Genomic DNA, 17,500 nt, shown 5'->3' with positions numbered 1-17,500 from the left:
TATAGAAGAATATAGATTTAGAAGAATATAGATTTAGAAGAATATAGATGTAGAAGTAAAGAATAGTGTTCCTATGAAATCATTTAACTTATCAACGATGTCTTCAGATCTCACTCAGACTAAACTATGTTCACAAGTTATGTTCACTAAAGACTCGAAATGAAGCGTGTGTGTGTGTTCATGTGTGTGTTGATGTGTGTGTTGATGTGTACAGTGTGTGTTTAGTGTGTGTGTTCAGTGTGTATGTGTGTCAGAGTGCGTGCGTGTTTGTAGTGTGTGTGTTGATGTGTGTGTTTAGTGTGTGTTTGTATGTGTTCAGTGTGTGTTCAGTGTGTTGATGTGTTATGTGTGTGTTCAGTGTGTATGTGTGTCAGAGTGCGTGTGTGTTTAGTGTGTGTGTTGATGTGTACAGTGTGTGTTTAGTGTGTGTGTTGAAGTGTGTGTGTTGATGTGTGTGTTTGTATGTGTTCAGTGTGTGTTCAGTGTGTTTAGTGTGTGTGTTGATGTGTACAGTGCGTGTTTGTAGTGTGTGTGTTGATGTGTGTGTTTAGTGTGTGTTTGTATGTGTTCAGTGTGTGTTCAGTGTGTTGATGTGTTATGTGTGTGTTCAGTGTGTATGTGTGTCAGAGTGCGTGTGTGTTTAGTGTGTGTGTTGATGTGTACAGTGTGTGTTTAGTGTGTGTGTTGAAGTGTGTGTGTTGATGTGTGTGTTTGTATGTGTTCAGTGTGTTGATGTGTTATGGGTGTGTTCAGTGTGTGTGTGTGTGTGTGTGTGTGTGTGTGTTGAAGTGTGTGTGTTGATGTGTGTGTGTGTGTGTGTGTGTGTTGATGTGTGTGTTGATGTGTACAGTGTGTGTTCAGTGTGTGTGTGTGTGTTGAAGTGTGTGTGTTGATGTGTGTGTGTGTGTTGATGTGTGTGTTGATGTCTACAGTGTGTGTTTAGTGTGTGTGTTGAAGTGTGTGTGTTGAAGTGTGTGTTTAGTGTGTGTTCAGTGTGTTGATGTGTTATGTGTGTGTTCAGTGTGTGTGTGTGTGTGTGTGTTGATGTGTACAGTGTATGTTTAGTGTGTGTGTTCAGTGTGTGTGTTGAAGTGTGTGTTTGTGTGTGTTCAGTGTGTTGATGTGAGTTTTGATGTGTTCAGTGTGTGTGTGTGTGTGTGTGTGTTGAAGTGTGTGTGTTGAAGTGTGTGTTGAAGTGTGTGTGTTGATGTGTGTGTTTAGCGTGTTTTTGTGTGTGTTCAGTGTGTTGATGTGAGTGTTGATGTGTTATGTGTGTGTTCAGTGTGCGTGTGTGTGTGTGTACCAGCTGATGATGCCTCCTCCTGCTGTTGTTCTGTTTGAACATGATTCTCTGTTTCTGTCAGATGCTCCTTCCACTCCGGTCGTCTACACCAAAGAGGAAATGGATCCTGGAGAGAAGAACGTCCTCATCTGTCACGTGACCGGCTTCTATCCTGCTCCTGTGACCTTCTCCTGGACAAAGAACGGAGAGAACGTGACTGAAGGAGCCAGCATCAGCGTCCCCTTCGTCAACAAAGATGGTTCCTTCAACCAGTTCTCCAGACTGGACTTCATCCCACAGCTGGGAGACGTCTACAGCTGTGGGGTGAAACATCTGGCCCTGGACAAACCGCTCACCAGAATCTGGGGTGAGAAAACTTTATTTACATTCACACAAAGTACAGACACCTCCTTCACTGACCAGCATACCACGACAGATGTGGAGGTGAAGCTCCAGATGTGGAGGTGAAGCAGCTCCAGATGTGGAGGTGAAGCTCATGTTTCTGTGTTTCTGTCCCCAGATGTGGAGAAGCCTCAGCCCAGCATTGGACCTGCAGTTTTCTGTGGACTGGGTCTGACTGTCGGTCTGCTCGGTGTGGCTGCTGGAACCTTCTTCCTCATCAAAGGAAACGAGTGCAGCTGATTGGCTGCACGACCCCTCCCCACCCAATCAATGAGCTGCACCGGGACATTAGAAGGGTTTGAAAGATGATCACATAAAATTAAACGGCTTTAACTCTGTTGTGAAAATAAGATTGTAATAATTACAGAACTGCATTCTGAAGGTTTCTTATATATATATATATATATATATATTTATATATATATATATATATAAATATATATATATATATATAAAGTTGAAATGTTATACGTTTTGTCTGCTACAGCAACATATCTGCTCTGTAAATCACTTCCTGTGTTGTCCGCTGAGAAAATAAAGAGAGAAGTTTATATTTCATGGTATTGTGCTGATTTAACAGAATACACTTACAATCTGTTATTTACATTCTTTATATTTATCTCATTTATTTACATTCTTTATATTTAACTCATTTATTTACACTCTTTATATTTAAATCATTTATTTACATTCTTTATATTTAACTCATTTATTTACACTCTTTATATTTAACTCATTTATTTACACTCTTTATATTTAACTCATTTATTTACATTCTTATATTTAACTCATTTATTTACACTCTTTATATTTAAATCATTTATTTACACTCTTTATATTTAACTCATTTATTTACACTCTTTATATTTAACTCATTTATTTACACTCTTTATATTTAACTCATTTATTTACACTCTTTATATTTAAATCATTTATTTACACTCTTTATATTTAACTCATTTATTTACACTCTTTATATTTAACTCATTTATTTACACTCTTTATATTTAAATCATTTATTTACACTCTTTATATTTAACTCATTTATTTACACTCTTTATATTTAAATCATTTATTTACACTCTTTATATTTAAATCATTTATTTACACTCTTTATATTTAAATCATTTATTTACACTCTTTATATTTAACTCATTTATTTACACTCTTTATATTTAACTCATTTATTTACACTCTTTATATTTAACTCATTTATTTACACTCTTTATATTTAACTCATTTATTTACACTCTTTATATTTAACTCATTTATTTACACTCTGTAATGAGAAACGTTTGCTTTGGATATTTGGAAACCTGGAAGTGGTTCACTTCTGAGATCAAATGGAAAATGGACTGCAATTATAAAGTGCTTTTCCAATCTTTGCGTTTTACAACACGTTAGTCAGAGGCAACAATACAAGTTGCACATCGGCTCGTCAGTAGATAAACATTCACACAATCTCACACAGTTGACCATCGCAACCCACATGATGCATCAGGAGACACCAGCCCATCCAAGTCCAGCAGCAAACTTATCTGTATATTCTGTAAATGTTATATTGTTTATAATAATCATTCAATCATTGTTGAAGATATGCTTCATCACCGGAGAGAATGTGTTTGAGATGATGCATCAGGTTCATCATCATTCAATCATTGTCTTTGTTCGATCATTTCCATCCATTGAAAGGTAGTTTTATAAATTAATAAATCATATGTACAAGATAAATCCTTCTTGAACCTTGAAATCAATTAAGTTTTAATTTATAGTTCATGTAAATTAAATACACAATATATTCATCATTATATATATTATTTATTTAAATTAATTTACATTTTATTTGTCAACAAGTTTCTCCAGTAAAGAGAAGACTCTCCATCCTCTCCCTGCTCTCCATCCTCTCCCTGCTCTCCTCCTCTCCCTGCTCTCCATCCTCTCCCTGCTCTCCATCCTCTCCCTGCTCTCCCTGCTCTCCATCCTCTCCCTGCTCTCCATCCTCTCCCTGCTCTCCATCCTCTCCCTGCTCTCCATCCTCTCCCTGCTCTCCCTGCTCTCCATCCTCTCCCTGCTCTCCATCCTCTCCCTGCTCTCCATCCTAACCACCATTTTAGCGAAAATGTTATGTTTTAAGGTCCTTTGATTTAATAACATTTGTATCGTTAGATATTCGAGCGAGTTGAAACCTAATACTTACATTTTAAAGTATATCTATTTGTCGCTACCGCTGGGTCGGGGGCGCCATTTCTCGTCTGAAAAAAACTTCTCTGGGCGCGCAATGAATCTTGGGATACCTGCGGCCGTGAATCTGCCATGTATTTGAAGGATACATCAGATGTATCCTTCAAATACATCCTCCGGCAAAAGAAGGCTGCCTTTGAAGGAGTCTCTTTCTATACTTACTTACTTTACAACAACAACACCTTTAATTTACCAGCTGTGTCCCTTCCTGTATTGGTCATGGCCTCAGAGCCCGGTGATGGCACCAAGTCATCTGAACCAAAGGAAGACGTCTTCATTATGTTTCCAGTTGACGAACAACAAAACTGCATCACAGCCTAAAGTAAACCGGCTGATGGTAAAACTGAGTTTTTGTCCAGATGTAAAACACCAGATCTAACTTGTTACTCAGCTTTAGAGGAGCAGGGTGGTCTGGTTTTGTCACCTTTGGACAAAGCCAGGCCAGCTGTTTCCCCTGGGTCTTCTTTATGCTAAGCTAAGCTAACCAGCTGCTAACTGCTTTATTCTCCAAATGTGTGAACACATAAAAGGAATCTGACTCTAAAAAACAAGGGCTACAAAGCTTATATGACTATTACATACAAATACAAATATATATATGAAAAAGTATCTCTGTGTGTGTACACAGTCGTGCGATGGTCTAGAGAGCAGAGAGGGAATGAAGATGAATGATTAATGTCACAGATGCTCTTTATACACTGGGAGGTGGATATAACAGGATGTACAGCGTGCTCATCATCACAGGGGGAGTTAACTAACTCGGGGAGAAAAGAAGATGACTTCAGTATTGTACTGTCTGGGGGCGGCAGTAGTGAGGACTTAGCGAGGGTCCCCGGATCAAGTCCCCGCACGGACCAAGTGTGGATCGTGGACAGGTAGCCGGAGAGGAGCCTGCCCATGAGCAGGGCACCGAACCCCCAACGGCTCGAGGCGCTTACCATTTGCAACCCCCCCACTCTGACATCTCACCATCAATGCATGTGTCGAGGTCCTGTTTGTGCATGTGTGTGTGTGTAATGTGTACAAACTAAACGAAAGGGTTCATGAAGAGCGTCTTTATTCTCTCCATCCGGCCGATAATGTGATCTGAGACGTCTGCAGGCTTTAGTGTTGACCTCTGCATCAGGTGCACAGGACGATTATTATTTGTCACACATCAGATAACATCCTAACAGCCGTCTGTAACAATAACTGAAGAGGTGAAGAAGCCTAACCCAAAGCACGACGACGTGTCCAAAGAGAGAGATCACTCATCACAGGACGGACTCAAACATTTACCTTGAAGTTATCTAACGGCTTACGTTAAGTTCAGTGTTCAGAAGGAGTTCCTGATGATAACAAACTCTACGAACAAGTTAATTATTAATTACCTCATTACACACCGAACTAAAGGCATAAACTGTCGCGTGTCCATTGTTAAAACTGTAGAGCACTCGTTTATTAAAGCACAGCTGCACAAAGTAGATCACAAAGTGTGAATGTGTCAGCGCATCATCAGTGACTCAAACGTTAAGATCAACTCAGTCTGAGTTCATGCTGCAGCTGCTGACTTTGTTCTGAGTTGTCTGCCTGGTAACAGCTGATGATGCAGGTCATGTGATCAGGTCTCTGGTTGTTACAGCAGCTCTCAGTGAGACTGTGTCAGTGTTTGACAAGTGAACAGAGGAACATGGCTTCATCCTTCCTCAGCTTCTCCGTCCTCTTCCTCGGACTGTACACAGCAGGTGAGATCAATACACATATTACTAAACGACATATTGTTCACACTGTGGTGACACAGAGTCACACTCTGCTTCTTCTTCAGATGGATTTATGCATTTCACGGAGGACAGTTGTGATTTTAACTCCACTGATCTGAAGGACATCGAGTTCACCCAGTCATATTATTATAACAAGATGGAGTACACCAGGTTCAGCAGCAGTGTGGGGAAGTATGTTGGATACACTGAGTACGGTGTGGAGAACGCAGCGTACTGGAACAGGGACACTTCACAGCTGGCTGTGATGAACGCTCAGAAGGAGACGTACTGCCAACACAACATTCAGGTTGACTACGAGGCTGCTCTGACTAAGTCAGGTGAGTGTGTTCCTGTAACGTCTCACACATCACATCATCTTGTGTGTGAACTCTTTAACACAACTTGTGACGTTTCATCTGCTGCTGTCAGAGTTCACACGATGTCCGGCTCACATTCACATCCAGCTGATGAATTATGATTAATTTTGTTTATTTAAATATCACTTTACAAATTAATACTTTAAAGTCCTTAAATACATAAACACTAAAGTCTCTGTCGCCACCTGGTGGTGGAACACAGCAGCTGATGATACCACTAACATCTAATATATATAGATATATATCTATATATATATATATATATATATATATATATATATATATAGATATAGATATAGATATATATTATATATATATTATATTAGTATACTCGTGTCTCCGCTCTGACAGCGTCACACGTTCTAAACTGAAGCTATATTATTAGATTTTGTCTCCACCTGCTGGTTATTTTAATAAAGCAGTTCTTTAAATACATCTCGACTACAAAATATATTTATTCTTTCACAAACTGGTGAAGGGAACATTTTCACGTGATTTTAATTTTGTGTTATTTAATTGTAATCTTGCAGAAGAACTTGTTAAATATTCATATTGTCGGCATGATTTCCTGTTTAGAGAGCAGACGCACATAATTACACAGAACTGCTTCTCATGTCTCATCAAAGTCGTTCTACCACCAACAACGGGATGAAGGATATCACAGCTCCTCTTTAAGAACTCACATCGGTTGATAAGCGATGTGGCGTTTAAAGGATGTTTCCTAAAGACAGACATTTGAGCCGCGTCCCGCCACAAACTGTGCGTTCCGTTTACGGCGCCTGTGTCGACGTGTAGCAAAGGTCCGTTAAGTTCCATGAACGGCCCGAATGACAGCAGCAATCATGTGTGTTTCAGCGAAGCCCTACGTCAGACTTCACTCTGAGGGGGCTTCTGGTGGGAAACATCCCGCCATGTTGGTCTGCAGCGTCTTCGACTTCTACCCCAAACTCATCAAAGTGAGCTGGATCAGAGACGGACAGGAAGTCACCTCCGACATCACTTCCACCGACGAGCTGGCAGACGGTGATTGGTACTACCAGGTCCACTCCCACCTGGAGTACACGCCCAGGTGAGTCCAGGTCCAGTTAGGTCCAGGTGAGTCCAGGTCCAGTCCAGTTTTCAGAGTACGTGTGGCAGAAACATGTTGATGCTGGTTTGCGTCAGCAGGTCTGGAGAGAAGATCTCCTGTGTGGTGGAGCACGCCAGCCTGGGGGAGCCTCTGGTTACTGAGTGGGGTAAATACCTGTCTGTCTGTTCACCTGTCTACCTGCCTCTTTACCTGTCTCTGTGCTCACCTGTCTGTCCACCTGTCTGTCCTCAGACCCGTCCATGTCTGAGTCTGACAGAAACAAGATTGCCATTGGAGCTGCAGGACTGATCCTGGGTCTGACCTTGTCTCTGGCTGGGTTCATCTACTACAAGAGGAAGGCCCGAGGTCAGAACCTTTCGCACGCTGTCCTCCTGAATAACTCCGTACCGAAGGCTGTCTGTGTTTCGCGTCAGTGTCAGGGAGTTGTAAGGATGTGGTGTCTGGGTTTGAGGTTGACCTCGTCTCTCCTCTTCTTTAAATCAGGGCGGATTCTGGTTCCCAGCAGCTGATCCTGGACCTGGTCCTGGAGCGGTTTGTCAGATGGAAGGAGAAGCAGCCGCTGCTCCAACCTGCTTCATGTGTTTTCATTTGTGTATTGATCTTAACTCTGATGCTCAGCTGATCCAGGGAGAATCAGGACGGAGGTCTTAACTCTGAAGTCCTGGACCAGCTTTACTCGCTTTACTGTGTGAAATCAACATTTGACTGTTTTCAGATCATAATCCAGTTACTTCAATGATCATGGGGCTCGTAGGGGTGTGACTGTTAGATTTATAGATTTTTACTGGAGGAAATGTTTTCTATCCACAATAAACCGTCAGACAACTTCCTGCCTCGCTGTGGATTCTCTGAACTCTTCTACATCAGGGGTCACCGACCTTTGTGAGACTTCAAGGTGCTGAACACGAAGGGCCACTTGTTTGATACACACTTCCTGAATAATATAGTTGCAGGTTCACCTTTAATGAAACTATTATCATTAATAATCATAATACATATTCATACATGTGAAGAGACGGTCTGATCACATGTTGATTATTCCTCACAATGATTTATGGTAGGAAACATTTAAACTTATTTATGTTCTCAATCTATTTCAACACGTGAAGAGTTATCATCTCTGATGTTTTAATAAATGTCTTTGACAGTTTTGTATGAATCAGAACATTTGTAGCATGTTGTTCCAAATCACAGCAGTTATATTTCAGTACAAAGTATGACTTCTGTAAAACATTAAGAAATCATCTTCACATCCTGTTTGTACAAACACTAACTGTAACATCAGAGAGAGGAGACATCTGAACCTCTTCTCTCTGAACAGTGTTTTCAATAACATCCCTGCACCTTCAACACCTCTCCGTCCGACCGGCTTTCTTCTTCTTTATGAAACATGTGCAGCTCTACATGAAGCTTCTGATGCTTTCTGTGACTTGTTCACCGGCCTGGTGAGAAGAGATGCTGCTGCCCGCAGTTCTGCAGCTGGGGAGGGAGTGAGTGAGTTAGCCTGGTAGCTTCTGTGACACGTACCGAAGTGTCTCCACAATGTGCAGCTTTGCCTTCATCCATGGTTTGTTGTTTGGGAAACATCGTACAGTCCTGGTGGGTACGACGTTATCCACACAGAGGTTAATGTAGTCCGTGATACAGTCTGTGAGGCTGTTCATGTCCTCCCCATGGGAGACCGTGAACACATCCCACGCAGTGGTCAGGTTCTCCTCAGACTCTGCAGACCATCTCTTCACCGTGTGGTCACTGGCTGTCTCCATACGAGGGGTTTGTACACAGGCAGGAGGTGTACCAGGTTGATCTACCCTGGGGAGGGAGCGGTGATGAGCCTCCTTGGTGTTGGCATACAGTAAGTCCAGCGTTGTATCGTCTCTGGTGGGGCAGGTCACATATTGCTTGAATGTGGGCAGAGTGGTGGAAAGAGAGATGATTAAAGTCACCAGAGATCAGAGGGAGGGCGTTTGGGTGCCGTGTCTGCAGCCTGCTTACAGTGGAGTTCATGACGTCACAAGCTACATCGGCGTTAGCAGAGGGGATATACGCCGCTATCGCGATAACGTGCGAGAATTCCCGCGGCAGATAATATGGCCGCATGCTAACAGCCAGTAGCTCAACAGTATTCTCAGAATAAGTATCTTGACGTTAGATACTTTGAAAACATTTAGATTAGAATAATTTCACTGAAGTAAGATTTTGAATGCATAACTTACAGATCGTATAATTTGTGCTTTTACTTCAGAGCTTCTTTCAGATGAACATTTCCTGTTATGCAACAACAAACATGTTCCCATGAACTACTTCCTCATAATTCCTTTAAGATGTGTCGATATATAATTATAATTTATGACACCAACACAATAATGCTCTGAAAAATACTAAACAGTTTTCTTTTAGTTTTTAACTATAAGATAAAACATATTTTATACAAAGGTTGTGTCACGATCTGCTTGTACTTCGGTGTCCTGTTTTATTTTGAAGTGTTCACTCCTTGTTACATGTCTAGCTGTACTTCCTGTCTGTGTGTTGACCCTTGTAACGAAGGTGATCCCAGTAGCCGTCTGGTGTCAGTCTCCGTTACGTTTGTGTAGCTCACAACCCATATACTTGTTGTCCACATTATGCACAGACGCGTGTAGTCATTTGTTTAAGAAAGACACCGGTTGGTGTAAGAAAACCTTTATTGGATGTGTATTCTGCACGCCAGTCTGTTTGCTTGGCCGTGGCCCTGTAGAGAATAGAAGCAAGGGTAAAGTAACACTTGGTTATCGCTAAGGCATAGATGAACGAACCGCATGATAAAACACACTCACTGTGTATATATATATATATATATATATATATATATATATATTATTATTATTATTATTATTATAATACTGATATATTATTATTATAATACTGATATTATATTATTATAATACTGATATTATTATTATAATACTGATATTATATTATTATAATACTGATATTATATTATTATAATACTGATATTATATTACTGATTATTATTATTATTATATACTGATATATATTATTATAATACTGATATATTATTATTATAATACGATATTATATTATTATAATACTGATATTATTATTATAATACTGATATTATATTATTATAATACTGATATATTATTATTATTATAATACTGGATATTATTATTATTATAATACTGATATTATATTATTATAATACTGATATATTATTATTATAATACTGATATTATATTATTATAATACTGATATTTATTATTATAATACTGGATATTATATTATAATACTGATATTATATTATTATAATACTGATATATTATTATTATAATACTGGATATTATATTATTATAATACTGATATTATTATTATACTGGATATTATATTATTATTATAATACTGATATTATATTATTAAAATACTGATATTATATTATTATAATACTGATATTATATTATTATAATACTGATATAATTATTATTATAATACTGATATTATATTATTATAATACTGATATTATATTATTAAAATACTGATATTATATTATTATAATACTGATATTATATTATTATAATACTGATATTATATTATTATAATACTGATATATTATTATTATAATACTGATATATTATTATTATAATACTGATATTATATTATTATTATACTGGATATTATATTATTATTATAATACTGATATTATATTATTAAAATACTGATATATATTATTATAATACTGATATTATATTATTATAATACTGATATATTATTATAATACTGATTTATATTATTATCATACTGATATATATTTATATAATACTGATATATTATTATTACTTGATATATTATTATTATACTGTATTATTATTATTAATCCTGATATTATTATTATACTGATATTATGTTATTATAATACTGATATTATAATACTGATATTATGTTATTATAATACTGATATTATATTATTATTATAATACTGATATTATATTATTATAATACTGATATTATGTTATTATAATACTGATATTATGTTATTATAATACTGATATTATGTTATTATAATACTGATATTATGTTATTATAATACTGATATATATTTATTAATACTGATATTATTATTATTATAATACTGATATTATTATTATTATTATAATACTGATATTATATTATTATAATACTTATATTATTATTATTATAATACTGATATTATATTATTATAATACTGATATTATTATTATTATAATACTGATATTATATTATTATAATACTGATATTATTATTATTATTATAATACTGATATTATATTATTATAATACTGATATTATATTATTATAATACTGATATATTATTATAATACTGGATATTATATTATTATAATACTGATATATTATTATAATACTGGATATTATATTATTATAATACTGATATATTATTATTATTATAATACTGATATTATATTATTATAATACTGATATTATATTATTATAATACTGGATATTATATTATTATTATAATACTGATATTATATTATTATAATACTGATATTATATTATTATAATACTGATATATTATTATAATACTGATATATTATTATAATACTGATATATTATTATTATACTGATATTATATTATTATAATACTGATATATTATTATTATACTGATATTATGTTATTATAATACTGATATTATAATACTGATATTATATTATTATTATAATACTGATATATTATTATAATACTGATATTATGTTATTATAATACTGATATTATGTTATTATAATACTGATATTATGTTATTATAATACTGATATTATTATTATTATAATACTGATATTATATTATTATAATACTGATATATTATTATTATAATACTGATATTATATTATTATAATACTGATATATTATTATTATAATACTGATATTATATTATTATAATACTGATATATTATTATTATAATACTGATATTATATTATTATAATACTGATATATTATTATTATAATACTGATATTATGTTATTATAATACTGATATTATTATTATTATAATACTGATATTATATTATTATAATACTGATATTTTATTATTATAATACTGATATTATATTATTATAATACTGATATTATGTTATTATTATAATACTGATATTATGTTATTATAATACTGATATTATATTATTATAATACTGATATTATATTATTATAATACTGATATATTATTATTATAATACTGATATTATATTATTATAATACTGATATTATGTTATTATTATAATACTGATATTATGTTATTATTATTATTATAATACTGATATTATGTTATTATAATACTGATATTATATTATTATTATTATAATACTGATATTATGTTATTATAATATAGAGTAACCACGACAGTTTACGTACAGCTAAACTCTCTCCCTCTCGTAGTATTGGAGGTCACTCTGTGAGTCGTGGGACTCGTGTGTTGGTCAACATGTGGTCGATTCACCACGACCCTGCACAGTGGGACAAACCCGACCTGTTCAACCCAGGTGAAACATCTAATTAATATCAATATCTAGCTTTCAAAAGTTCACCTGAACACACCAACCTCCCCGTTTCCCCGCCTCTTCAGATCGTTTCCTTGACGACCAGGGCCAGCGGGTCACACCCTCCTTCTTCCTGCCGTTCGGGGCGGGACCTCGAGTCTGCGTTGGCGAATCATTGGCGAGGCTGGAGCTCTTTCTCTTCCTGTCCTCTCTGCTCCAGCGAATGAGCTTCAGGCAGCCGGACGGGGCTCCCCCGCCCAACCTGCAGGGGCGGCTGGGTGTAGTTCTGCAGCCGTTGCCTTATAAGCTCGTTGTCACTCCGAGGGCGGGGTGGGCGGGTGGGGCCAAATAAAAGGGGGAGGGGTTAATGAACGTAAAACTAACATTTTTGTGACAATTTGTTAAAATTGTGAAAATCAACAAATGAATTGTGAAGCTGAAAACAGCACTGACCACGTCTACATGTGTGCTAACCTTCCATTATCATTCTGAATAAGACAATACTCGCATTATGTTTGGAGCTTCAGAAGGTTCTGAACGTAGCATTTTATCAAACACTTTGATATCAACTGGTTTTTGGATATCTGCAAATATCGCAACGCAGGATTTACGTCATGGGGGCGTTAATCCAAGTACGCACGGCTACATGTAAACATCTTACAATGTCTTTTTCAGAATAAGAGCAAGACATGTAATATTTTGTGCATTTAAACGTAGTCTTCATCTCCCGTCGCAATGATGGGGAATTTTCACAACAAGCAGAAAGTTAGCTAACAGCGCTACAGAAACATCTTAACAGCTATAAAAAGATTAAAAATGACCATAATTCTGTCAAGTATAGTTCGACAAATGTTTCTAAATTTGTTCCATTACATGATTTGCATTCAGTGTAAAAACAAAATGGATGAAATAAAGAACTGATGACGGAAGGATAACATACTTTCATAAACTCTTTGGCACGAGATAGTTATATTATTGTGGTTAGCTTGTTCTCCTGCCTCTGCCTCCTTGCTTATGGTCTGGACCGCTCATGGTCAGCCTAACAACCCTCCCCTTCTGATTGTTAATGTGTTCCTCCTGTGTCCATTCACTCTGCCCTTGTGTCTTTGCCTTTCTCCCCCAGCTGTGTCTTGTGTGTCTTTCCCTGTGTCTACCCCTGGCATGGTTTGTGTGTTCAGTTTATTCTAGTGATGGCGAGATGAAGCTTCATGAAGCATTGAAGCTTTCCATCCAATTGGTTCACTCATTTGCTCTACTGCGCCATCAAGTGGACAATAGATGTAAAACCGGCAGAGTGATTATAATGGCACGGCTTCGGTGTGTGAAGTAGTGATGGTGATGAAGCTTTGTGAAGCACTGAAAATGGGTTCATTACTCGAAGCTTCGGGTACAGTGACCTCTACTACATGAAGTGCAAGGCTGCAGTGGATCTAAAGGATCTTTGCCTTGAAGATTCTTTGACGCACACATCTAAGACTGAATATCATGTTCTATTTAAAATAAAGATTGATGATTGTGTGTACGTGTTATTGAGAAGAGAGTTCTGGGGGGGAATGTGGGCTTTTTACGCCTTAAATGATCGTGCAGTTTAAGATTGGACGAAGGGGAATGACATGCAGCAAATGTCCACTGGTCGGACTTCGAACCCCGGGCGGCTGGGGCTGGTCTTTAGTATGTGGGATGAACATTATGTTTTCAACAGATTCAGATTTGGTTTCTTTACTCGCTCACAAGGAAGATGATGCTGGCGTGCATAACAACTGTTTGGCTAGTTGGCTGGCTCCATAATGATCCAATACAAACGCAATACCAACAACTCAACAGCAACAACAACCCACACATTATATATTATATAAAGTGTTGATTATGAAGGGGCTCAATTGCGGTTCGCTCCCCCTTATATTTCGAATCGCACGTCAAACCCGCGTCCAGGTTCGCGAGGCTTCGAACGTCATCACATACGTCATCAACACACGCCTCGACACATCACTAGTTTATTTGTTACTTTGTATTTTTTGTACTTTAGATTCGGCTTTGTTTTAATAAAGCTCTCTTTTTGTTTAAACCCCCGTCCTGCATTCTGCTTTTGGGTCCTCACCGTTTCCACTGCGTGACAGGTTGTGTTTGTGTGTAGAAGTCAGCGATAACATATAAAACTCAGGATTATTATTTCAGACTAAGCAATATGTTGTCCTGACAGTTAAACACGTCACTACTTCATATAATGCAAAACATCAAGAGATCATAACTTTTACTGTTGAATTGTTCTTCCATTTGAACGGCACATATTGTTTTTACAGTATTCTGTCATATTTCTTATTGTATGTTTCTTTATTTTTGCAATACTTTTCGTGTTACTTTGTTCACCAGAGTAAATTCCTTGATCGTGACGATGTATTAATATAAAGATGTGAGCGCTTCTTCCACCTCACTGCTGGTGAACATCAAAGTAAATGAAGAGATTGTAAAAGCTCAATTCTCAGGTTTCCTGTAAGTAGAAGATAATTAACACGGAGCGTCTTTACAATATCCTGTTATGTTCTATTTAACAAAAAGCAAATGATAATTAGCTGTTATTTTATTTTTACCAAGTTAATAATGAGGCTCACATGCAAAATATAGAGGATTTATACCCCGAGACTAAAAACATAATTATTAAATAATGTTGCTGTGATCTCAGATATGTTGCTTGTTACCATGAAACCCGCGGACATGTAAAATGAAGTGTTAATCGTTGCAGCTCTTTTTTATGAAGTTATGGATCCAGAAACTAAACAATGAATCTCCACTTTGTGAACTCTTACCAGAGTACCCAGGTTTGAAAAGTGGCGGGAAGCTGTAATGATCCCTGCGTTTCAAAGGCGTCTTCTCCGGCGGTCCTGTCTGATGAAGACGAAACATCTAATAAACTCGTGTTTCATCAAACCGATTCGCTTCTGTCGCGTGTTAATATCTGCAAAAAGACGGACACGGAATCCCTCGGCTAAAAATCAAGTTATTTATTAAATTGCAGCAAAAGATAAAGTGTTACTCATGAGCTGCTACACAGTTAAGTAGTTAACTGTCTCGCAGTTTCAGGCAAAGGCCCCGAATGAGCTTTTACATTTAGCATATAAACTCTAGCATAATGGGAATGTCGATGTAGGCCATTGTCGGTGGGTAAGCGTGTCCACACCTCTGGCACAACTCCATGTTTGGAGTCTTCGCCAGGAGGATGGCAGGGAGTCTTTATTTGGTGTCAGGAACAGGAATGAGTGCAGGCTACTGCACATACACTGAAGGTCTTTATGACCAGCTGTTGTTCTCTCATACTTACCTGGTACAAGCTAGCTTCATTCACTGATTAATCTTAATTAACATTAATCAAGGTATAATAGTACAGTGTGACTCTAAGATAAAGCCAGGAATGCCGAGTTTGGTGATACATTCATGATTTTCTACACTTCTCTATTAGCCGACAAGCTAACGCCATCCAATGCTGACTCATGCTATCGACACGAGCGGGCTAACATGCTAACCGCGGTTAGCATGTTAGCCCGCTAGTGTCGATAGCATGTAGAGAACTTCTACAAACTGCGTGGACGTTTAACAACATTAAAAAAACAACACACTATATAAATAAAGATATATTTACCTTCTGTACGGTACAGTGAGTCTAACCAGCGGCCCGGTATTTACCGGAGACTACAGATTCTCCGTCTAAAAGTTAAAGCAACCGCTAATTGACCGGGAGCTAAACTCTGCCCCTCTGCCCTCACAACGACACCTGATTGGACGGATGGTAAATGATAGCCAATAGGATTAAAGAAAGGCCAAGATTGACAGCTAGATATATATATATAAAAATAGACATATTTATATTCATCATAAACTTTAATGTAACACTGAAGACAAATAAAGAATATTTAATGGTTACAAAAGGGAAATATTTAAATATATATATATATATATAAATATATATATATATATATATATATATATATACATACATATATATGTATAATTATTAAGTAATTCAACTTTTCATATTTGTAAAAAATATAGTTTATATTTATTTGACTGTAAATCAGATCTATAATAATAATAATAATAATAATAATAATAATAATAATAAATTGTATTTATAAAGCACCTTTCAAAGCTAAAAGCAATCTCAAGGCGCTAATCTCATTAGAAGATCTCATCTTCTTACACAATGTTAACAAATATTGTGTTCACAAGATAACAATAATATAATTATAAACTATTTACATTGCATCTTTCAATGTATAAAAGTGCTTTACAAGAGAATCAAATCAATAACACAGGTATTAAAAACAATAAAATAATAGAGATTATAAAAATAGGATAATTCTAGTGATGAAAACATAAACATGATTTAAAGATATAAAAAGTAGAAAATAGCAAAAATGATGTTAAGAAGAAGGTGAAAATAATTAAAATAAATCATAAAAAAGAGATTTGATATATATATACTGGTGTAAAGTATAATTTAGTCCTGTGTGTTGTCGGTCAGGTGACCAGCAGCAGGCGTCTCATTGGACTCTGCTGGACTCAAAGCAGACGTGTGGACGGAGAGAGAGACGAGCAATAAACCAGGTGAGCTCTGCTTTCTTCTTATTTAGATCTCTTCTTCGGGGTTAATAATTCAAATTAATAAAACAAGAGACGACACTACAAACTCATCAAAGGAAACTCACATAAAAACATTAACATCTTAAGTTTCATTTAAAAGATGTAAGGAGATCAGGGTTATAAAATACGAACGTGAATCAACGTGAGCTCAAATATATCAAGAAATACACTTTAATGTGCTTTCAGAGCGGCAGCGTCAGTGTGTGTTT

General features: G+C 36.1%; 3 protein-coding genes across 3 annotated transcripts in view; all 3 read left to right on the top strand.

The window, feature by feature from the left end:
- The window catches only part of LOC115005246 (RLA class II histocompatibility antigen, DP alpha-1 chain-like), a 5,423-nt gene extending 3,351 nt beyond the window's left edge, over positions 1–2,072 (top strand). The window contains exons 3-4 of the mRNA XM_029427037.1: positions 1,365–1,649; positions 1,803–2,072. Of these exons, the coding sequence (XP_029282897.1) occupies positions 1,365–1,649; positions 1,803–1,924 (407 nt within the window). The 3' untranslated portion in view covers positions 1,925–2,072. The remainder of the gene's footprint in view (positions 1–1,364; positions 1,650–1,802) is intronic.
- A 3,424-nt stretch (positions 2,073–5,496) lies between these two features.
- On the top strand, positions 5,497–7,958 carry LOC115005247 (H-2 class II histocompatibility antigen, I-E beta chain-like). Its single transcript, XM_029427038.1, has 6 exons — positions 5,497–5,649; positions 5,730–6,002; positions 6,897–7,110; positions 7,209–7,276; positions 7,363–7,476; positions 7,615–7,958. Exons 1-6 carry the CDS (start codon positions 5,595–5,597, stop codon positions 7,638–7,640), a joined length of 750 nt encoding a protein of 249 aa, XP_029282898.1. The 5' UTR covers positions 5,497–5,594; the 3' UTR covers positions 7,641–7,958.
- Positions 7,959–8,793: 835 nt separating this feature from the next.
- LOC115005257 (steroid 17-alpha-hydroxylase/17,20 lyase-like) lies at positions 8,794–13,922 on the top strand. The gene is made up of 3 exons (XM_029427051.1): positions 8,794–8,904; positions 12,509–12,659; positions 12,743–13,922. The coding sequence occupies exons 1-3, from the start codon at positions 8,794–8,796 to the stop codon at positions 13,006–13,008; spliced, it is 528 nt and encodes a 175-aa protein (XP_029282911.1). The 3' UTR covers positions 13,009–13,922.
- Positions 13,923–17,500: the final 3,578 nt, after the last annotated feature.

This window comes from Cottoperca gobio, unplaced genomic scaffold (assembly GCF_900634415.1).
Source record: "Cottoperca gobio unplaced genomic scaffold, fCotGob3.1 fCotGob3_286arrow_ctg1, whole genome shotgun sequence".
In the NCBI taxonomy this organism is placed as follows: domain Eukaryota; kingdom Metazoa; phylum Chordata; class Actinopteri; order Perciformes; family Bovichtidae; genus Cottoperca; species Cottoperca gobio.
Note: the sequence above shows the minus strand (reverse complement) of the source record. Positions and strands in the feature narration are given on the sequence as shown.